Source organism: Penicilliopsis zonata (genome assembly GCF_001890105.1).
Source record: "Penicilliopsis zonata CBS 506.65 unplaced genomic scaffold ASPZOscaffold_4, whole genome shotgun sequence".
In the NCBI taxonomy this organism is placed as follows: domain Eukaryota; kingdom Fungi; phylum Ascomycota; class Eurotiomycetes; order Eurotiales; family Aspergillaceae; genus Penicilliopsis; species Penicilliopsis zonata.
The window spans coordinates 507,279-528,649 of NW_019208914.1; the positions used below are offsets into that span (position 1 = coordinate 507,279).

General features: G+C 54.1%; 9 protein-coding genes across 9 annotated transcripts; 5 read left to right on the plus strand and 4 right to left on the minus strand.

Annotated features, from left to right (window-relative positions):
• Positions 1 to 392: 392 nt before the first annotated feature.
• Positions 393 to 2,037, plus strand: ASPZODRAFT_140568 (hypothetical protein; the record flags this gene model as incomplete). Its single annotated transcript, XM_022724677.1, has 5 exons — positions 393 to 483; positions 562 to 618; positions 743 to 847; positions 891 to 1,130; positions 1,247 to 2,037. 5 exons carry the CDS (start codon positions 393 to 395, stop codon positions 2,035 to 2,037), a joined length of 1,284 nt encoding a protein of 427 aa, XP_022582764.1.
• Positions 2,038 to 2,769: 732 nt separating this feature from the next.
• Positions 2,770 to 3,901, minus strand: ASPZODRAFT_14404 (hypothetical protein; the record flags this gene model as incomplete). The annotated part of the gene is made up of 3 exons (XM_022724973.1): positions 2,770 to 3,479; positions 3,543 to 3,733; positions 3,807 to 3,901. 3 exons carry the CDS (start codon positions 3,899 to 3,901, stop codon positions 2,770 to 2,772), a joined length of 996 nt encoding a protein of 331 aa, XP_022582765.1.
• Positions 3,902 to 4,713: 812 nt separating this feature from the next.
• Positions 4,714 to 7,875, plus strand: ASPZODRAFT_62311 (hypothetical protein; the record flags this gene model as incomplete). The annotated part of the gene is made up of 6 exons (XM_022729070.1): positions 4,714 to 4,827; positions 5,058 to 5,154; positions 5,211 to 5,292; positions 5,346 to 5,395; positions 5,455 to 6,585; positions 6,638 to 7,875. 6 exons carry the CDS (start codon positions 4,714 to 4,716, stop codon positions 7,873 to 7,875), a joined length of 2,712 nt encoding a protein of 903 aa, XP_022582766.1.
• Positions 7,876 to 8,238: 363 nt separating this feature from the next.
• ASPZODRAFT_130216 (hypothetical protein) lies at positions 8,239 to 9,406 on the plus strand. Its single transcript, XM_022722453.1, has 3 exons — positions 8,239 to 8,757; positions 8,822 to 9,000; positions 9,055 to 9,406. Exons 1-3 carry the CDS (start codon positions 8,305 to 8,307, stop codon positions 9,335 to 9,337), a joined length of 915 nt encoding a protein of 304 aa, XP_022582767.1. The 5' UTR covers positions 8,239 to 8,304; the 3' UTR covers positions 9,338 to 9,406.
• Positions 9,407 to 9,412: 6 nt separating this feature from the next.
• Positions 9,413 to 10,351, minus strand: ASPZODRAFT_150530 (hypothetical protein; the record flags this gene model as incomplete). The annotated part of the gene is made up of 1 exon (XM_022725633.1): positions 9,413 to 10,351. One exon carries the CDS (start codon positions 10,349 to 10,351, stop codon positions 9,413 to 9,415), a length of 939 nt encoding a protein of 312 aa, XP_022582768.1.
• Positions 10,352 to 11,025: 674 nt separating this feature from the next.
• ASPZODRAFT_150531 (hypothetical protein) lies at positions 11,026 to 14,418 on the plus strand (the record flags this gene model as incomplete). The annotated part of the gene is made up of 3 exons (XM_022725634.1): positions 11,026 to 12,939; positions 12,982 to 14,187; positions 14,215 to 14,418. The coding sequence occupies 3 exons, from the start codon at positions 11,026 to 11,028 to the stop codon at positions 14,416 to 14,418; spliced, it is 3,324 nt and encodes a 1,107-aa protein (XP_022582769.1).
• A 360-nt stretch (positions 14,419 to 14,778) lies between these two features.
• ASPZODRAFT_32106 (hypothetical protein) lies at positions 14,779 to 15,990 on the minus strand (the record flags this gene model as incomplete). Its single annotated transcript, XM_022728233.1, has 2 exons — positions 14,779 to 15,595; positions 15,656 to 15,990. Coding segments are annotated over 2 exons (1,152 nt in total), but the record flags the coding sequence as incomplete, so codon positions are not given.
• A 1,548-nt stretch (positions 15,991 to 17,538) lies between these two features.
• Positions 17,539 to 19,085, plus strand: ASPZODRAFT_61636 (hypothetical protein; the record flags this gene model as incomplete). Its single annotated transcript, XM_022729001.1, has 3 exons — positions 17,539 to 18,097; positions 18,168 to 18,675; positions 18,761 to 19,085. The coding sequence occupies 3 exons, from the start codon at positions 17,539 to 17,541 to the stop codon at positions 19,083 to 19,085; spliced, it is 1,392 nt and encodes a 463-aa protein (XP_022582771.1).
• A 138-nt stretch (positions 19,086 to 19,223) lies between these two features.
• ASPZODRAFT_130225 (hypothetical protein) lies at positions 19,224 to 20,304 on the minus strand. Its single transcript, XM_022722454.1, has 3 exons — positions 19,929 to 20,304; positions 19,743 to 19,831; positions 19,224 to 19,677 (listed from the first exon to the last, which is right to left on the minus strand). Exons 1-3 carry the CDS (start codon positions 20,213 to 20,215, stop codon positions 19,589 to 19,591), a joined length of 465 nt encoding a protein of 154 aa, XP_022582772.1. The 5' UTR covers positions 20,216 to 20,304; the 3' UTR covers positions 19,224 to 19,588.
• Positions 20,305 to 21,371: the final 1,067 nt, after the last annotated feature.

Consider the following 21,371-nt stretch of genomic DNA (forward strand, 5'->3'; position numbering starts at 1 on the left):
TGGTGAATAGCCCCGGTCGATGTCATCGGGTGTGTCGCCTCCAGCGCCAGCTGATCTCCGCATCTGCCTTGTTTTCTGGATTATTCTATCTGTTCTTTTTAGTTTCCCATTTCATCGGTTCCTTTTTTTTTTTTTTTTTCTTTTTTAGTCCGTGTTCTGTTCCTTCTCTGGGCGAAGGTGGTCGAATGTTGATTTATGTGCACTGTGCGCTGTCTGAACCAAACGGCCCGCTTACTATTTTCTCTACGCTGCAGATTGTGTCTCTCCGTCGCTGCCGTCCGGCCCAACCACCCTCCTTCCCCCCCTGATCCAGCAGTCGAAAGGATATTCTTCTCCTTCCTCTGTCTGTCGTCCTCCGACTCGACTCGACTCCGCAGGCAGATAGACCAGCCATGTCCGCCTCATACTACGAGCCTCAGGGCTGGCAAGCGCCCTCGGCGCGCCAGGTGTCTTGGGAGCAGCCTGCGCCCCCGTCACGGTCAGGTACGACAGAGAACGCTAGATAAAGTACAAATGTCATGCGTGTGTGAAACTGACGGTGTTCATTTTTTTTTTTGGTAGGATCGAGTTCTGTGTCCCAACGTGAGGAGTCTCCGGCATTTTCTTCCCAGTTCGACGGTACGACCCCTAGAAATTTTTCAAAGCCGTTTTTTGATGCCTTGATCCTCATCGACCCTCATCGATCACTCGGATCAAATATGGCTATCTGTCGGAATTTGTATGGCTGATTTTTTTTTTTCAGAGGTTGACCGCGCCATCGATAACCTTGTCAAGAGCGGCAAGTTGTGGACTGCTCCTCGACGGGATTCCATGCCGATGATGATGGGCCGTCCCTACCCCGAATATGGTATGTGATCAAGGCCGCCACGGGACACACACGCAAATTCCAGAGCTGACTCTGTTTCAAGACCCCCGCTCGGCCTCGTCGATGCCTCCCCGACACCACTCGATCAGCGAGTTCGACGGTGCTCGCATGCACCCGTCCCCCAACCTTCAGGGGTTCTACGCCGCCCAGCGGTTTCAGGGTCGCCCCGGCGAAATGGAGCAGATGATGCAGGCGAAGCGTCGGATGGCAGCGCAGCGTGAGAGGGAGCTCCGCAACTACCACCAGGAGCAGCAGTACAACCGAAGTACGTGGCAGTAATCGTCCTTCTAGTTGATTTCTTCTTCTTCTTCTTGTCATATTCCCCACTGCTGCCTTTCTTCTCATGTATAATATATATTTTAACATGTGTTTGTCTTAAAGGCCTTCTAGCCGAAATGTCTGGAACCAAGTCCGACCGCTCCGTCAGCCCGGCCGCCATGAGCGAGGAGAGCCGTCGCGAACTTCTCACCCGTCAGCACCGCGCCCTCTATGGCAACGAAAGCCCCGCCTTCTTCCCCGCTGGCAGCTTTGACGACTCCTCGCGCCCGGACAGCCAGGCCGGAGCGACCCCGTCTTCCGGCGTGCGCGGTTCCTCCCCGCGCGGCGTCGACCCTTTCGCCCCAGATAACCAGGTGGCCGCCGCCCTGCAGTCACCTTCGCGCGCCAACAGCACCTCGTCGCCCAGCTCCGGCGTCAACGTCAACCAGGTGTACGGTAAGCTGGACAGCAGCGTGGACGGGCCCGTGACCTCCACCTCGTCGCCCACGGGTGCCGACTCGCCCTCCGCCCGTGGCGGTAGTGTTGGCAGTGGCCCCAGCGGCGCCGGACCGACCGCCAAATCCAACATGGTCGGTCCCATCGGCTCGTCTCGCCCAGGCCCGCCGGGCAGCGGCCCCGGTGGCGTAGCGATCAACCCGTCGCTGAACAAGCGCTCGACAACCCCGCTGCCCTCGCCGCTAGGCTTCGGCTTCTCCAAGGATGCCATGGCCGGCGGACCCAACGAGCGTTCCACCTCGTCCGCCTCCAACAACCCGCCCAGCTCGGCTGCGGCAGGTCCTTCCGGCGGGGCCAAGGAGTCTTCTTCTTCTTCCTCCGTCGGGCTGGGCTGGGGGAACAGCAGCGGCGTGTGGGGGAAGAACGGCTTGGGCGTGCAAGCTTCCGTCTGGGGATGAATTGTTTCCATCTCAAGCCTTGAGCTTCTTCTTCTTCTTCTTCTTCTTCTCCCCCCTCTCTTCCTCTTTCTCCATAATTATTATCTACGACACTTTATACTCACTCTTGGTTCAGCATGATCGCATGTGGCGTTTGTGAGACGGTTCCATTGGTTTACTGATCTTGGCCGGGGGCTTGGAAATTGGACTTGGAAAGAAAAGAGCACGGTACATACGTTTGGCATAGCATTGCTATGGGAGTCTTTTCTTCTCTTTGTTTGTTTCGCTTTTCCTTTTCTTCTTCTTCTTTTCGTTTCCTCTCTTCTCTTCTTGATTATCTGTTTATTTCTCTATTGTCTGTTTTTTTTTTTTTTTTTTTTTTTTAATCCTTTTTTTTGGTGTATCTACCCAGGATCTTGGTTCGGCTGGAGGACGGTGTTTTTTTCATTTTTCATTCTTCTTTCATCTTACCGATCTTCTTTGGAGCTTGTGATCTTTCTCTGTCTATGTCTTCGTGTCAGCTTCTTATCTTCCTTGGCTTGGTTAGCACAGGAATGGGGACAAAAAGGCGGGTGCGGTGTTGATAGTTGGTTTGTCTATGGCCCGGTATGGTCTATGGTCTGTCTATGTCTATGGTCTATGGTTTTGTTATTGAGTCTAAGGTATTACTAGTAAATATGTAGTTGTACATCTAAGTACGGAGTATATCTAGTTAAATCCGATAATGTATGTACTAGTTAGTAGATAGAGCTATCAAGGGAGCCGGTTCTCCTCGCGATGACCAATATAATAAACGACCTGACCGAGGAGAATCAAGAGGAAGGCCAGCGGGTAGAGCACATGGACATGGAAATGAAAGATGGCGATGCCGATGAGGACCCCCCAGAAGTTCATGGTCAGCAGGGAGATATTGAAGAAGGCGGCCGATGAGCGACGGAGCAGGAACGGGACGAGAGAATAGAACAGCGTAAGAGAGAGGGTATACCCTGTAAGATATACCGAAGTCTGTCCGTCGAAGACTATCCGTGCATCTCCGTTGAAAAGCAACGCCTGCACGCCGTTGATGAGGGTTGCGAAAAACGCCATCTGGCCCAGGACCTCGTAGACCGGCCGCGTACTCACCAGGTACTCCTCTGCGGTGTTTGTGAGGCCGTAGAAGGTTGCCCCGAGTAGAGCGAACAGATCTCCTTTGAGGAGATCCGAGCTGTCACCATTTCCACCATTTCCACCGTTATTGTTTGTGATCTTGTCCGAGGCAAGGAGAATGATCATCCCCGCTATACAGGTGAGGATGCCCACGATCTGGACCAGCCGGTAGCGAACACCGAGGAAGAAAGCCGACACGAGCACGACAACGACAATGGCCCAGAAGTTGATGAGCTGGGCGCTTAGGATGGTCGTGTGCCGGTATGCCAGGACGATGAAGAAGTTGCCTTGGACATCGCAAAGGGCGAGGATGGCATCTAGATAGGTACATGGACCGGTTAGACTAGCTTCTATCTGGGAAAGAACTGATAGGGTATTACATTTCCATCCATCCCGGATGAGAAGACGGGTCCAAGGTCTAAAACCATAGCGGTAGACGGTGTACGGGGTAAACAGGCAGTTGAGCAGGGCGTAGTTGAGGATCGTCTGCGCGGCGGGGATGGAGGTTCCGTGGCGGGCGAGCAGGGTGGTGAAGCTGCTGGCAGCGGTGTTTGCAATGGCTAGGGTTTGTCTAACAGGAATTAATTCAGTAGATAGTAGCTAATAGGGACAGGAGGATAGAGGGATAGAGGGATAGAGGGTACCCCAGTAGGAGAACGAAGAGCAGCTGCCTCGTCTGGAATGTCCTCCCCTCCGGGCGGAGGATCAGGGGGGTGCCCTCGTTGAAGTCATTCGGCATCTGCACAGCAGTACACAGCAGTACAGTATGCAGTGTTTAATCTTAGTATTGTAGACCAAGACCAAGACAGAGACATAGACAGACAGAGATAGAGACTGAGACTGTAGATAATCTGAGGCGGTGAGTTCTACGTGGGGTTAAAATCTAGAAGTTTGAGCTATTATTACAGAGTACCTCTCCGTATATTGAGATTATCTGGTATTCTATCGTATGTATTAGCGCAGTTATACAGACCCATAGTCTCGTATTAACTATTACAGTTGTAACATGACTCAGATGAAACCAGATGAAGCCGAACCAGATTCTCTATTGGCGTTGGAGTTTCATCGCGATCCACCCCTGAAGCCTGAAGGACGGCGTCAGCTTGTCGAGCACCGTACGTCATTCCTTGACTGGGAAGTAGAGTATATATGTAGTATGGTAATTATAAATTCTTACCAGTATATTCGTATAATCAAGTAATAATATTCTACTATATGTTGTAGTACTAGTATCAGACTACGATCAGTAAATATTGTCTCTGCCTCAGGCACCGTGCCGAGGCCGTCAGGTGGCCCGACCCAACCTTCTCCTCTATCAGCGTCCGTCGCCTGTTCCCCCGTCACCAAACAGCGAACTCGCTCTGCCTCTTGCGCCCTCGCCCACTCCGCCCTCTTTCTCGCCCTTTTCCGCCCCCGCTCGCGTCGATCAGGTTTGCCGGCATCCTCCGCGACGTTTCTCGCCCCCTCGCCGTCCTCGCGCTCGCTGCGCTGCCGGTCCGCCGGCGTAGGCTGGTTGCTGCCAGACCTCCGACACCCGACAGGAAACAGACCATGGCGCTGGCGGTGCCGCCGCCCAGTGATCGCAAGCGGGTGAAAGTATACGAGCTGCGGAATAACGACTGGTTCGATCGAGGCACTGGCTTCTGTACTGGCCAGATTATCGAGGTAAGTCGTCGGTGTTTGCGCGCTGGGCCTCTCTCTCTTCCAGTGCGACCGTGCCACGGTCGCGTGTCTGCACGAGAAAAAGATCCCGAACAACACACAATCATATAATATATATGTTTATAATATATATATATATATATATATATATATATATATATACATATATATATTAACACGTCACGCTCTGTCACAAATTTCGCTGACCACATTGATATATATCTTTTCGATAGGATGAGCCCCGGATCTTCGTTGAATCTGAAGATGAACCCAACCGCGTCTTGCTCGAGACCAAGATCACCAAGGACGATGGCTATCAGAAACAACAAGGTCCGCTCTCTTCCCCTTCCCCTTTCGGGCCGCCGGGAGATACTGATCAAGGGCAGAGACGTTAATCGTCTGGACTGAACCGAATGGTACGGATATGGCGCTGAGTTTTCAGGAGGCGGAGGGTTGCGCCGTCATCTGGTGGGCTACTCTCAAGATAGATAGGACGGTCGACCAGCAATTGACAGCGGTAGGGATTTCGTGAATCATGTGCAGCATCATCTGCTGAGCATGGCGGCTGCAGGTGAGGGATTTTCTCTTTTTTTGTTTTAGTTGTTTTTTTCCGCTCTACTGACTATCTAGATGACGCCCTGTCGGACGACCTCGAGAGCTACCAGCAGATCATGTTACCGTCGCCCGAACTTGGAAACCTCCCCGAAATTGAGCAGGTCATGAGAGCGGCGAGCGTGTCTCAGACCGGTCGGGATGCTCTGTCAAAATACGTGATCAAGGACGAGTACATTGCGAAGCTGATCCCCTTGGTCACCATGGCGGAGGACCTGGAAAGTCTCGAAGACTTGCATCGGCTGTGCAACATCATGAAATCCCTGATCCTCCTCAACGACAACACCATCATCGAGAGCGTCGTGACCGACCCTATCATTCTCGGTGTCGTCGGCGCCCTGGAATACGACCCGGACTTCCCCACGCACAAGGCGAACCACCGCCAGTATCTCGCCGACCAGTCGCGCTACAAGGAGGTCGTCCCCATCAAGGACCCGGCCATCCGCCGCAAGATCCGCTGTACCTGGCGCCTCCAATACCTCAAGGATGTCGTGCTGGCCCGCATCCTCGACGACCCCACCTTCTCCGTCCTCAACTCCCTCATCTTCTTCAACCAGGTCGAGATCGTCAACCACATCCAGTCCAACGCCCCCTTCCTCAAGGAGCTCTTCGCCGTCTTTGACCCCCGGAACCCGGACACCAGACGCAAGGACGACGCCGTCCAGTTCCTCCACCAATGCGCCGCCATCGCCAAGAACCTGCAACCGGGTGCCCGCGCCACCTTGTTCGCCAACTTCATCAGCCATGGCCTGTTCGCTGTCATCGCCTTCGCCGTCAAACACCCTAGTCCGGCCATGCGCACCACCGGCATCGACATCCTGGTCGCCCTGCTTGACCATGATCCCGTCATGATGCGCGGGTACATGCTCAAGGCCGTCAACGAGAAAAAGACCCCGCTGACCGACACTCTGATCGATCTGCTGCACATGGAGACGGACCTAGGCGTCAAGAACCAGCTGGCCGATGCCATCAAGATCCTACTCGACCCGCAGATCCCGCTGCAGGACACCATGGGCCGTGCTGGCGTCGAGTACTTTGCCAAGCTGCGCCCATCCAACCTGCTCTCCGATGCCTTTGTGCAGAATCATTTCGACGAGTCAGCCAAGCGATTGTTCCAGCCGCTCAAACGACTGGAAGGTCGATCTTCTCGTATGTTCCAAATCTCTCTCTACCTTTGCTCACCTACGGCTAACGGCTCTAGTTCATGACCTCACGTTCCAGGAAGTTTCCCTGTACGCCCTTCTGGTCGATATTTTAACGTTCTTCGTCCGGCAACATCTGTTCCGGAGTCGAAACTTCATTCACAGCGAGTCTTTAGCGCCTCGTGTTGCACAGCTCCTGCGGGTACCGCAGAAGCACCTCAAACTCACAGCCCTCAAGTTCTTCCGTACTCTAATCAGTCTCCAAGATACCTTCTACCAAGCGCTAATGACCCACAACAACACGTTCGGCTTGATCCTTGACATTGTGCACGAGACCATGCCGCGCGACAACCTGCTGAACTCGGCCTGTCTGGAACTGTTCGAGTTCATCAAGCGAGAGAACATCAAACCATTTATTCTGCACGTGGTCGAGAAATACCGCGAGAAGCTGCTAGCCATTCACTACGTGGAGACCTTCCAGAACCTGATCCTACGGTACGACCAGATGCAGGGCTACGGAGCCACCGCCGAGGGCGACTCGGCACTCTTCTCATCGCAAGAAGAAGGGACCCCCGTCGCGGCGGGCCGGGCCCAGCCAAACGGCGGCCAGCGCTGGCAGGGTGCCAAGGAGATGGACGCCGCTGAGGAGGAATACTTCAACACGTCAGATGACGAGGATGAGGTAGGTCTTGTTGTAGAATACCTCAGTGAGCAACACGGCAATGAGTCTAATTTTCAGACGCAGTGGGGGCCGAACACTACCGCTGCTGCTGCTCCTCCAATTGCAGCTTCCCCGACGCCCAACGGCTCTGCATCACCCGTGGTGAAACCCCTGGTGGATTATCCCGACGATGATGACGAGGAGGTGGAGGATTCGATGGACGTGAAAGAGGCCGAACCAGCCGAGAAATCGGGAGCACCGGAATCCGACCCGAGCGAGACCACGACTGCACAAACGCCTCCCGAAAGACTTTCTGAAAAGCGAAGGCGCGAGGAGGAAGACGAGGACGAGCTGATCAAGTTAACGTCCGTTCCGAAACGACGCAGCTCGACGAGCAGCCACGGAAGCAGCACGACGAGCTCGGGATTCATGCGGCGACGGAAGAGCCTGTCGATCGGGCCTATTAACGTGTCGGAGAAGGCATCCACGACGACGACGACGACGACGACGTCAAGCAGGACGAGCGTGCCCCCGAAACGCATCGCAATCAATCTCGGGTCTGCGGCAATCAAGACGGCGTCCCTGGAGACGGAGCCGGACAGCACCAAGGAGAACCAGACGGGGGATGGGGGGTAGCCAAAGCAAGATTTTTTTTTTCCATCTTCGTATGCTGGTTCTTCAAAGTTGCGGCCTGTGTTTTTTATTCGATAGATACCATCTGTCGGATGGTATAATTTCCCTGTGATTAGTTGGGCATTGTGGGACTCCGCTTTTGATACCATTGCAGGAGCCGGTGTTTTCGTCTTTGACTTGTGGGATACGCCCGGTTGGTTGGAGTCAGTGTATATCATGACTGATGAATGTAAGATACCTAGTAGCCTATGATGCTGTAATGAGTGGTAGAGACGTAGTTTTACCAAGGTGTAGATAAGGTGATTGACGTGGAGATATTTAGATAACTACCTAGGTACGTACCGACTACCAACTATCTACCAACTACCGAGTACCAACTAAGGACTACCAACTACCTCTACCTCTATTCTATTGACTACAGCGATTATCGCAATGAAACCAACAATATCATCAGAAGTCTTCTTCTCCAACTCAACCACAGATACATCCGTCTTCTTTATCCCCGGCAACCCCGGTCTGGTAGAGTACTACCACCTCTTCCTTTCGCTGCTGTCTTCACAGCTCCAGGACGCATGCAGCATTTACGGCTGTTCCCTGGGGGGGTTCATAGAGAGAACCCGTCTCTACAGTCTGGAGGAGCAGATCGGATATGTTGAAGGGTGTCTTGAGAAATTCATCGCCTCCCGCGGGGCGAAGAAGACAAAGGTGATTCTGATCGGACACTCTGTCGGATCATATATCGCGATGGAAATCATACGCAGACACCATGAGAAGAATACCGCCGAGAAGAATAATAATGATATCTCCTTTGAAATCATCGGTGGGACGATGCTCTTCCCTACCGTGATGGAAATCGCAGACTCTCCGTCAGGAAGAAAGTTAACAGTAAGTTGCAATCTTATAAAAAAAAACGATATTACAGAAAGTCGATAAGCTGATGAGAATCAAGTCCCTCCTTTTCATCCCTAAACTCCCATCTCTCGCCAACTTCCTCTCTCGAGTCCTCACTTCTCTCCTTCCAGCTCCTCTCCTACGCTGGACTGTCCAGAGAGTGACGGGGATGCCCGAGCCGGCACTCCAGACCACCCTGTCTTTTCTACGGAGCAGACAGGGAGTCGAACAGGCTTTGTATTCCCATCTTATCCTGCAAGAAATATTCTTTCTATATCTAATTTAATATAGGTACATGGCCGCCGACGAGATGAAGACCATCACGACAGATAAATGGACGGATGAGATCTGGGGCATTCAAGGACCGATCGAACTGTTCTTTTACTTTGGTCGCGATGACCATTGGGTTGCCGAGGAGACGAGGGAGAAGATCATGCAGTCGCGAGGACGGCATGATGATGGACCGACCATGGTGGTTTGTGAGGAGGGATTGCCTCATGCCTTTTGCATCAGTAGGTCTTTTTCTTCTTTCTTTCTTTCTTCCTTTCTATACAAGCTAAGTATTAGGGAATAATGAGGTTATGGCGAACAAGGTTGCGAAGATGGTCAGAGACATCATTACTCATGATAAACTAGAATAGACAATAGACTATAGACGTTCTTGATATGCGAGCCCGGCTTTGCGGAAGAGATCCCCTAGCACATCGCCTTGGAATTGAGGCTGAGGTTGAGGTTGTTGATACGGTTGCTGGTACTGTTGGTGCTGGTGGTGCTGGTGCTGTTGAGGCTGGATATGATGCGCCTTGACACTCCACTCGTCATCCTGCGCCCTCTGCTGCCCGAACAGATCCTTCAAAGAAATCTGCCGCCCCATCGGCACTGCCTGCTCGGCCGCCACCTCGTCCGTTGGAGCCGTGGAGGCCGCCGCGGCGGCAACGTGTAGGCCATTCTGGCGCAGGGCCTCGAGTCGCTCGCGGGCCAGCTTGCGGCTCTCGCCTGCATGCACGGCACATTCGCGGATCACCTGGGCATTGAGGGTACGTGTCTCTGCCGTCGAGTTCGGGGGTGGTTCGGAGTAGATCCAGAGGCCGTAAATCTGCACATCTCCGTCCGTAGCAGCAGCAGAAGCAGTAGTATGATCATATTCGTTGGTTTTGTCCACTTTGAGAATCACGTATTCCTCCGTCACCTCCACGTTGTCCCCCTCTGTCAGTTGGGTGTCGAAATTATTCAACCCCCGCCGGTTGAGCACAAAGACGCAATACCGCTCTTCCCCTTGGCTCCCCTGCGTCAACGCACACACAAACATGCTTCCTTCCACCCCGTTCTTCTCCCACTGCCGCGTGGTCGGACTGAACAGGTACACGACCGCGTAGGGCGCCAGCGAGAGGATGCTTGTGATCGCCGGGTTGTGGCGGCGCAGCACGGCGAGGTTCAGCTCTTCGTTCGACCGCTGTGGCGGCGAGGCCATCACGAACTCGGCGGGCGGTTTGCTATCGGAGAGGTAATTGTAACTAATCGTGTCGGATTCGTAGTCGGACGGTTGGATCTGCTGTTGGTTTCGTCGTCGTGGTTTGCGGGACGTCATTGAGAGGAGAAAAAGATAACAGCCAAAAGCCAAACAAAGACAATAGAACAGAGACAGCCAAAGAACTGTCAGTGGTATAGAGTATTAGTCTAGTGATATTAACGACTTTTATTAGATAGTTCTCAGATAGTTGGATAGTGTAGGATTGAAGCTCTGACTGAAGCTCGACTGAAGCTCTGACCCACTGCTACCTCCACTTCAGCTCCTCATCAACTCAAAGGAACGATCAACCACCTCATTGCTGTTGAACCCCTCTACAGTCAATCAAACACAGTCTACATCTCTCCCTCTGGTGCACCGACTGGCTTCCAAGATCGCCCCAACCGCTCCCCTTCCCAGCTGTCGTCACCGTCAGTCGCCGTCAGTCGCCGTCGCCTTCCGGAGGTTGCCGTCAGCCTTTTGCCCCTCACTGAGGCTGGGATCTGAATCCAGTCGAACGAAACCCCTCATCCTTCTCCCCCCGCGTCTGGCCAGCTGCATCGCGTGATGCAGGTACATCGTCTGGGCGTCTGAGCGCGACGAGTCGTGATGACTGCTCTGCTCTTGATTCACGTGCCTCGGTCGCCTGGTTGATCTGTTCGACAAGTTGATTCTACAATCTGACGGATTATTTCGGGAGAGAGAGAGAGAGAGAGAGAGAGAGACATAAATTGCTATATATATTATTATCTATCATGGTTGAGTCTGGTGACGGCTCCTCGGCCGGGGAAGAAAGACGGCGAAGGAGCTCCGTCACGGACCTTTCGTCGCTCTTTGGTGCCGTCAAGGCGAGGAAGGCCGAGTTTATTCGCCAAAGGTCCATTCGCGTCAAGGTCGGCACCTGGAACGTAGCGGCCATCTCTGGCACGGAGAGAGATGTCGGCAAGTGGTTCGTCGAGGGCGAGGGGATAAGCAGACGCTTATCGGGCCTAAAGGATATTTCCGGGCGGAGGGCTACGATAATACCTGGAGGAGGAGAAGGAGAAAGAGAAGAAGAAGGGAGAGGAAGACAACAGGATAGCGTTCAGTCCGAAGGAAGCTCCGACCGCCGTCCCCAGATCGACCTGTACGTTCTCGGGCTGCAGGAGATTGTGGACGTTTCGTCGCCGGCAGAGGCGTTGAGGCCCTACGTCGACCCGGCCCCGTCGGGCAGGTGGAAGGCGGCGGTTCAGGAGGCTCTGCCGCTGGGCTATCAATTGGTGGCAGAGGCGCAGCTGGTCGGTCTGTTGCTGCTGATTTACGCTGCCCCCTCGGTGGTACCGGACATCACGTCCGTCAGCAGCACATCCGTCGGGACAGGGCTGTTGGGCTATATGGGTAACAAGGGTGCGACGGCCACGCGAATGGTCCTCGGAGAAACCACGGGATTGATCTTCATCAATTCCCACCTGGCCGCGGGATCCGACAAGACCAGCTTGGAGCGGAGGAACTGGGATGCCGGGCAGATCGTCAGCCGCACCAAATTCGAGCGCATCAGCCCGGAGCGTGATCTGATGGAGACCGCCTGCGATCTCATCGGCGACGAGGACTTTGGTTTCTGGTTCGGCGATCTAAACTATCGCCTGGAGGATATTCCCGGCGACGATGTCCGACGTGTCCTGGCCCGGCATGCGGAAAACGAGTACGACCGCACCTGCGAACCTGTCCCCAAGACGGACGACCAGGAGGAAACTGCGGACACCCCTCACGCCGTCGTGCAGAAGAAACAGAAGGAGAATGGCCGCTTGTCATCGTCCGACCTGGACGGCATCCCAGATCCGGTCTCGGACCATGAAATTGAACCCCATAATGATCCGGCGTCTCTGCAGACGACGATCTCATCCTTGCTCCCGCACGACCAGCTGCGCATCCAACAGAAGCATGGCAAAGCGTTCCACGAAGGTTGGCGCGAGGGTGAAATCAGGTTCCTACCGACCTACAAGTACGATGTCGGCAGCGTGGCCATCTTCGATTCCAGCGAAAAGCACCGCGGCCCCAGCTGGTGCGATCGGATCCTATATCGCACCCACCAGGACCGGCTGGATTACGAACGACGTATGAGAGAGAGCGCCGAAGCAAATAAACGCGACGAGGAGATGAAGGCGCGTGGGTTGGACAAGGCGGCGGCTGATGACAATGTCCTGTTTGAATATGATCCTGCCACCGACGGTGCGGATAGCATTAGTGACTACGATCCTAGTGCGGACGGTGATGGCATGGGAGACCAGGAAGACAGCGGCAGTCAAACCGCACCCGCCAACGAATCGATCCGTTTGGAATACTACGTCTCTCACCAGGGCATCCTCTCATCGGACCACAAGCCCATCAACGCTGAATTTACCCTGACCTTCGACGCCGTGGTGCCGGATCTCAAGGCCAAGGTTCATGAAGAGGTAGTCCGGGAGTTGGACAAGGCTGAAAACGAAGCCAGACCAGCCTTGACGCTCGTGATCGATGTGCCGAGCCACGAGGTCAAGGCAGCCCGGGAGGGCGGAAGAAAACGACGGGGCAGCCTGGACGAGATTGACCTGGGCGATGTGCCATTTGCTGTTCCCATCACCCGGTCCATGACGGTGGCTAACACGGGTAGCGTCCCTGCGACCTTTAGCTTTGCCGAGCGGCCGACAACCGTTGACGAAGAGTCGACGAAGAAAGAGAAAGATTCGACAAAGGACTCGGCTCTCTCTTCTCCCTCATGGCTGACCACCAGGGTTGAACGAGCCCATGGCGACGATAGTCCCGGCAAACACGAGAAGCACGGCGGGCCAGCCGACGAACATACTCTGCTCCCCGGCGAGGTGGCCAACGTGGAGGTGACCGCCTGTATTCGGGACATGAATCATGTCCGGCTGCTAAACTCCGGGCGGCTGAAGCTGGAAGAGATCCTGGTGCTCCGGGTGACGCGTGGTCGGGACCATTTCATCCCCTTACACGGGCAATGGCTGCCCACCTGCTTTGGTCGCAGTCTGGACGAACTCACCCGTATCCCTGAGGCTGGCGCGCGCAGCCTGGTGGCTACCATCACCGCTGCCACCACTGACGGGAAGGATCCCCTTTCCGGGGAAGAGGGCCCAGAAGCGTCTCGGCTGTCAGCGCCGCGCGAGTTGTTCCGCCTGACCGAGGCCATTTCTGAGATGACCGAGCGCGCGGTGGCCGAATGGGACATGATCAAGGGGGGCGGCGGCAGTGCGGCCGACATCGATGAGGTGCCTCCGTGGATGATGGAGCCGTATGGGACCGGTTGGCCCTTCAAGCCCGAAACGTGGACGCTGCGGAATGAAAACGAACGCGCTCCGCTGCTGGCAGCCGTCCGGAACGCACTCGACACGAACAAATCCGTGACGGCAGTCTTCCCTCCCGAAGTCCCCTCGCTGCACCGGTTGGAGATCCTTTGCGAAACCCTCGAAGCCTTCCTACCCTCGCTGAGCGACGGGGTTGTCACAGCTTCCGTCTGGCAAGAGATGGATCGACAGATCATCGACCGGGAGAAGAGTAAAACACCCCCACGTTCCTGGGAGGAGTCGCAGGCCTGGGTGCTTGAGAACCTGGCCTACTCGCCTGCCCACAGCGTCTCCTTCACCTTCGTCACCTTCATGCTCGCCCGTATCGCCAACGAGATCGCCCCTGTCGCCCCTGCTGCGCTGCGCTCATCCTCTTCATACAACGCCACAACCACCCACCAGCCATCCTCCTCCTTATCATCGACACCCACCACCACCACCACCTCCTCCTCCTCCTCGTCTTCCGATAGACGCGTCTCTTTTCCCACCCCAGCCTCCACCGCCGCCTTCATCGTCGGCGGGAGCTTCCGTCGTAAATCACAGGCTGTACAGTCCTCTTCCTCTTCTTCTTCGGCTGATTCATCTACATCCACCCCTGCGGCCATAGCAGCAGCATCAAGCGAGAATGAGAACCCCGTGATGCTCCGCCGTCAAGCGATCGAGCTAGCCTTTGGTTCTCTTTTCGCCGGTATGCTGATTTCCTCCGATGTTCCTGTGCCGAGCAAGGAGAAGGACCGCCGTGCGCTAGACGAGCGGAAGCGAAGCATCATCGAGCCGTTCTTGAAAACCGTCGGTGTTGACTCGCAGGGGCCTTCGGGGGGGAACTAGATGACCTCATTTATGTATTTATGTATTGCATCTGTTCTAGATAGCTTGTACCATTGAACAGTGTTTCTAGTTTGTTTATACAACATTGAATTCATTGATTTGCATTAATATCGCTGACTATGCCGAAACTAAACTGTACATCAAACCCCAAAAAGTAGACACAACTATATAACCGAGATTTATGTATAGAATGGCCCTTCTTCAAATCTAGTTGAGACGGGACTGCTTTCGTACGACTCTGTCTTTACTTTTTGACGATGACCTGGTCACTTTTGTCCTCCGGAACAGCGAGGGAAACAGACCGAGACACCAGGAGGCCGTGCGGGCAGGGAGGCCGGCGAGGAGAAGAAACAGCTGCGCGGGGAGGACGACGACGGCGCACAGCGAGTCGAGGAGTTTGAACGTGTAGCTGTGCCGCTGGCGGAGGTTTGACCGCTGCGCGGACGCTGCCAGGGCGAGCGCGTCCTGGACCTGCGCTTCGAGCCGCTGGAAGCGGCTGTCTGTCTGGAAGGATGTCAGCGCGGTGCGTTTCTCGTAGCGCCTCACTGCGCGGTTCAGGGCGTCGATTTCCGGCTGGAGGCCCTTGCGGACTTCTGAGGTCGCTTGCGAGATAATTGATGGGAGGGGGGGCGCAGGTTCGTGTTCCTGGTCCTGCGAGAGCCGCGCGGCCGCAGCCTCTGCCACATGGGCCTCGAGCTCCTCGAGTCGTCGGGCGAGGTCTGGAATCTTGCTCGCGTCTAGCTTGTCCTCTTCGGACGGGGCAGAGGCCACGACTTTCTGGAGATAGAGCGTCCGCGCTTGGACCATTTTCAGCAGGTGTGAAAACGGCCGGATCTCCGAGGCCAACAGGAAGATGGTCAGGTTGTAGTTTGACACCAGGCCTTCCGATGGCCTGGAAAGCTTCGACCGGATAGTATGCAGGACCCAGGTCCCGATCATTGGGAAGACAAAGCACGAGGCTAGAGCGACCAGTTCATGGGTCTGTAGCTCCCGCGTAGCGGCCACTGCTGCAGCCGACATTTCTCGACATTGTCTGGATTCTTTGGTTTTAGGCTCTTGGCTTATGTTTGATGAGTCGTTATGGTCATCTTGGTCATCTTCGCCTTCCTCCTCCAGTACATCGTAAGCGGCCTTGCTATCCTGCACGCGTATAGCTTGGGCCGAACGATACCAGTCCCTGAAATGCTAAGATTAGCCGGCGACAACGCTACCGGGGTTCAATTTTCTTCCCACATACCATGGCAGCCGGACGGACCAGTTTAAGAAAATTGCCGCCAAGGCTAACAAGGTCACGTCGGTGATGACCGCACTGCCATTCTGGAAGAAGAGACCCGCGATGGCGGGCAACAGCGCCATGGCCAGGGGCGCCGAATGCCAATGCGATTCCTCATCTGGGACATGCGTATCCGCCTGTCTGGTAACTCGTGGAAAGAACAAGTCATCCGTGGACGACCGGATGGAATTGCGTGCCTCGGATACCGAATCCGACAGGGTTGAGTTGCGGCGCTGTCTCGGTATACCCGTCGGGCTGTCTGCGACCATTCCCGCACGAGGCAGGCCACGATGTCGCAGATTGTTCATCGAGCTAGATAGAGCGGCAGAGCTGCCAGATCCCAAGGATCCTGACGATGACGCTGTGGGTTGTCGAGACTGCTCTGCCATCACAGCCGATCTAGCAGTGGTTGTGTACGAGTTAGCAATGGCCGATCTCAATCCATTCCTACAACCACCAACGCATCCAAGAGTTAACAGCAGGGATCACACAGGCATTACCATAAGCGAGCCGCATCTCGGTTCGTGTCAAGCAGCCGAAACCCGGAGGGGTGGTTCCAAGGGAGGAGTTGGGCGGTTCGCAGCAGGAAATGCGGAGAAAGGCGTATGACGACATGCAGGGATGCCCAGGCCGGTTTTGCAACAGCTGCGATCATCCACAACTGGACAGATAGTCTTGTTGAGCCACTGAAGTAGAATGCAAAACGCTCCTGATAGTCATTGTCGTGTGCTTGAGTGTGCTGAATGCCTCAGCTGAAAGACAAACTTACAAAGAAAAGAGGAGGTCACGCCGAGTTTCTATTTTGTGGTAAGCTTTACTGCCTGAGGCATAATATACCAAGGCAACAAGGCATAAATCAGGGATTAAGACATCAAGGTACCAAGGCAGTAAGGCAACAAGGCAATAAGGCACTCTTTGCATACCATCGAATAACCAAGCAAATGTTGATTCTCTTTGTCTACATGCAGGTTCTGTTTGGATTCAATTGACTGAATATCTCCTATTGACCTCTCCTATTTGCCTCTCCTCGGATCCTATTTTGGGATCTGTGACTGTATGATGCTGCTTCAGGTGTAACCAGATGGACTGCCATGTCCGTTTCTTTACTGATTAAACCTCGAATCCACCCTTCTCCTGCAGGATCCCGAGCAATGGGATGGAGTAATTGTGCAATACAGGGTACCTGGGTAGGAAACTGGCTGAAACTACCGGTCCTTGCTGGATTAATTGTCAATCGGCTGGTTTGGCGGGTGGGCTTATTGAGACCCGAATCCGGTAAGTTCGGCAGGCCGAAAGTGAAGCACTGAAGATATCTTGTTTAGCCAACCGTAGTCTCCGCGTCATTCTTCACTGGACCTTGATTCAGCCTTATTGTCGTTTGCTATTAAGCGGGGGATTGGCCTTGAGTCTGGACTCTCGCTGGTGTATCAAATCAATAGCAACGACCTCCTTCAAAGCGCTCTATACAGCGTCACTGGGGGCCCATCCCCCCCCCCCCCACCCCCCTCTCTGATTGAGAAGATGCAGTCAACACACTGTCTGGGAAACTGCCATTTTGGTGACTAGCAGGCCGGGGGTATCTCTGATCAGTCTCACTCTCGTTCTGAACCAGGAGTCCAACTGACTTTCAATGTTGGGAGCTGCGTATCCAGATCGCATATATTGTATCTTCGCCAGTCCAGAGGCTGAGGAGACCACAGCCTACTCTCATTAATTTTCATATTTCATCGAATAACCTGTGTCCAGGCCGTCGGGGTTCCTTGTGAACTGATATACCCGTCTGATCCTGTATGCTCCTCCAGATACCCTCGGTATCTGCTGCTGTCCGACACCTGTCGGTTGACACAATGGCGTCGAGCACATACCGCTATCCTGTCGCGGTGATCATTCCTGTCCTCTCGTTCCTCTCGATCATCATCAGCATCCCTCCTTTCCTTTTGCACTGGAAGAACCGCAATTTCCCCGCCACCTTGTTGATAGTGTGGTTCCTGCTGACCAACGTGTTCAACATCACGAATGCGCTGCTGTGGCCAAACGATGACACCAAGAGCTGGTGGGATGGTAAGGGTCTTTGTGACTTCGAAGTCAAGATCATGATCGCCAGCTACGTCGGCGTGCCGGGTGCCATGCTCTGTATCTTCCGCAGCTTGGCCTTGGTGCTGGACACCGACCGAGCCACCCTGGTGCCCAGCCGTTCACAGCGCTGGCGGACGCATGTTACGGAAATATTGTTCTGCGTGGCGATTCCAGTCCTTGCCATGGCTCTTCAGATTGTCTATCAGAAGAACCGATACATGCTCTTTGCCATCTCTGGCTGCATCAACTCCTTTGACGAGAGCTGGGTCTCTCTGGCGCTCTCCTTTGCCTGGCCGACAATCATCTCGTTTGGGGCCGCTTACTACTGCTGTAAAAAGCCCAGTTTGGTTTTTCCTTTTGTCTGTGTGTGTATGACAGCTAACCGTGAGTTCGTCTGCAGGCGTTGTCATCTATCGGCTGCACAAGTACCGGAGTCAGTTCGGGGATATTCTCAGCGCTTCGAGCAGCAAATACAACAAGTCGAGGTTCCTCCGCCTCTTCTTTCTGGCTGCCACCTTGCTCCTCGGAATCCTGCCGGTCTTCGTCTGGATCCTCTACTATAACGTAACGCTGTCGCTGCCATGGCACGCGTATTCATGGCACAAGGTGCACAGCTCAGATTGGAACACCATCTACAAGATCCCCACTGGCGGCCAGGCGTTCTTCGACCGCTGGATCCCCATCATCGCGAGCATCCTGATTTTCGTATTCTTCGGGTTTGGCAGAGATGCAACGCGGCTGTACCGCTCATGCCTCATGCACCTCGGCGTCGATCGCTGCCTACCCAGCCTTTCACCGAATCACGCTCGGCCTGCGCCTGTGCGAAACAACTCGACCGCCAGCGCGGCGGTTTCAATCAGCAGTCGTGCCAGGTTGCTCTTCCATAAGCGATGGACTGGGGGATCTAGGTGAGTGCGCGAGCGTTTCTATTCGTCAGCGCCTTGTTATAAGATATAGGCTAACAAGTGTGTTTTTGTTCTTTTCTTTTTACAGAACCTACGTTGACAATTCCTTCTCCATGGCTACGCTGGGCGCTGGCTCGGTGCATACCGAGAAGAGAAGCTTGGCCACCAACGTCAAGAGCCGATCGTGGTTGCGCGGTCTCTTTGGCCGTCGTCTGTTTTCGGGCACTCGGAATCGCAATCCCTCTGTCCTGGATCTATCTGCTCCCACTAGCACCATCCGGACTAATGCCTGGGCGGAGGAGAGTCAGACGCGCACCGTTGACAATGAGACTGACTCCATCCCTTCTCCTGGTAGCGAAGGGTTCATTCGAGTAAAGCAGGTGATTAGCCAGCAGAGTGAGATGTTTGTCTGACAGCGTTTCATTTCGAAATGACTTGATGTCTTCCCTGATTGACACCAACCCCTTGCCGAGCCGATATGGTTATAACCATGCTGGTCATAGTTCATCGTGAATATACTTTTTCTTGAGAAAAAAAAAATCAACTCCAAGACGCCAAATAGTTTCAAATGATCCAATAAATACTCTGGATCCTGCATAAGATACTCAGAAACAGCGGTGTGTAAAGCCAAGGTTGAAGACAGGAAATTCCAGGCCTCCTAGATCGAAGACGGCAGTGACATAGCGATCAATATATCCTCTGGAGGCACGAAACAGTCGGTGAACCGCGAGCCTCGTCGAGACTGGAGAGGGAGCCGGTTATCTATGTTAAGCAAAGAAAGGATCGGAGGGGGAGAAGGTAGAGATACACTATAGATTAAGTAGATTGGGTTAACTACAGTGGGCAAGGGGAAAAAAAAAGAAAGCCCTCGCGACCTGTCTTCATGTATACTAAATCACCAACATATCCATCCCTTTCACGGCATTTCCTCGCCCGCAAACTGGTCGGAGACTCCGTTGTCGGTTTGGCGATTCGGATTCGGTCGCTTTAGAACCTCAAGGGTTTCTGCAAAGAGAAGGGATCAGCCAGGATCAAAGGAATGAAAGAACGTATGTCATCTGGTTGCTCACTTTGTATGATGTTCAGAGAAGAATGTCTCCTCCCCTCGGCATCCTCCCATGGCTTCAGGGAAACATCGGCGTCGATACACACAAGGGTCCTATACACGACGCATTAGCTCTTCAACCCAAAGCCGAGGAAATAGACAAATATCTTTCCAATCCGGAAATATAGAACACTGGATATGACAGACTCACCCCTTCGACAGACTAAGCACGAAATCCTTCTGCGGCCCGTTCTCCAGGAAGCTGGTCACACGGAAGTAGCTGGTGAACCGGTTATCAGAGCGGCCGTGTGTTGACGCAATCGTGTACTTGATGACATTCACGCCCGTCGACGAGGGGATCGCCTCCGGCTCGGTTGCAAGCCGCCCGGTCAGTATCATCCGAGCCATCGCCTGCGACGCGGAGGCGCTGAAGGCGCGTGCCGAGAGGGCGGGCGCAGAGCTGCGCAGGACAGGCCGCAGCGTGTTCAATCCCAACATGGTGGATCGTTAAATGTTCAAATCTCTTTGGAGATCGACGTGATGGACGGTAAAAAGGCGGGCAGGGTTGCGGTATGCTCTGTATACACACCTCGAGGCTTCGTAGCAGCTTCGTGTTTTGCCGTCGACTCCGCGGTGAAGCTACGAGGCTGACGTAATACTACAAGTTTTTTTATGCCCTGTAAATAAGGCATCAGTAATTCATCTGTTGCCTGAGGCATAAATTTACACCTCAGGCAGAACGTGCGGTGCCCATTTAGGAAAGTAGAGGCTTGCGGAAACCCAACAACCACAACCTCGACCGTGTCTACTACGGAGTACATACGGAGTACGAAGCAATCCATCAAGCATGCAATGATGCTCTATTACCAAGTCTAGCCTGCAGCTGCAGCTGTCGCTCGGTTTTTAGGCTCACAACGACCGAGTCTTGATTGTTTACCCGGAAGCTGGACCTCGCCTGGACCTCACCTGGATATTTGGGCTGACAGACGCGTTCGACGGCGTTGACTCGATAATAACATTGTTTCTGGTCAAGGTGGAACTGTGAATGAAGTGTCAAAAACATAAACACTGAATACCATGAGCTGACACGCTATCTGGCAACGCCGTGCGGAGAAAGATTGGAAAATTGGACACGTCCGATCGAGCAGCAGCCAACAGGCGCTATTAGCTGGTCGGTCCCTGAGGGTGTTCGACAGCTGGCCCCCAACAGTCTCTCGATTTGGCATGGTAACGATTATTCTTATCGATCGTCATCGGCGTGCGCAACGTGACTCGAACCGTCGGGTATTACAGAATAATGTGACGGGCTGGTCGGCGAGTCTTGGGGGGGTGACGGGATACATCTCGCATAACTATCTGCCACCATCACGGTCTGCCATTAATTGGGATACCGTACGGGCTATTACGAGAGCTCAGGAGCTGCGACGAAGAACGGGGCTCGGAGTACGCGGCACTGTCACAGAATACGAAATGCCAGTAAGAATAGAACTATCCTCCTTCGCCACGGAGTGCTACGGAGTTCTGGGGTGCTCCATATGGCCAATCGCCTGAAATCGCCCTCTGATGCCACCCATGCAGTCCTTGGGGTCCCTGGGCTACTAGCTGAGTTCACTATGGGATGGGCCTGCATGCATGAATATTGCTTCTCGGCCTT

What these genes read in the sequence shown, in the direction of transcription:
- ASPZODRAFT_130225 (XM_022722454.1), bottom strand. Translation starts at nt 20,215, where the DNA reads ATGTTGGGATTGAACACGCTGCGGCCTGTCCTGCGCAGCTCTGCGCCC. An exon ending in GTGCTTAGTCTGTCGAAGGG is followed by an intron (nt 19,832 to 19,928) that starts GTGAGTCTGTCA and finishes CGTCGTGTATAG; the next exon opens with GACCCTTGTGTGTATCGACG. An exon ending in TTCTCTGAACATCATACAAA is followed by an intron (nt 19,678 to 19,742) that starts GTGAGCAACCAG and finishes TTCTCTTTGCAG; the next exon opens with AAACCCTTGAGGTTCTAAAG.
- ASPZODRAFT_130216 (XM_022722453.1), top strand. Translation starts at nt 8,305, where the DNA reads ATGAAACCAACAATATCATCAGAAGTCTTCTTCTCCAACTCAACCACA. An exon ending in CGTCAGGAAGAAAGTTAACA is followed by an intron (nt 8,758 to 8,821) that starts GTAAGTTGCAAT and finishes ATGAGAATCAAG; the next exon opens with TCCCTCCTTTTCATCCCTAA. An exon ending in CAGGGAGTCGAACAGGCTTT is followed by an intron (nt 9,001 to 9,054) that starts GTATTCCCATCT and finishes AATTTAATATAG; the next exon opens with GTACATGGCCGCCGACGAGA.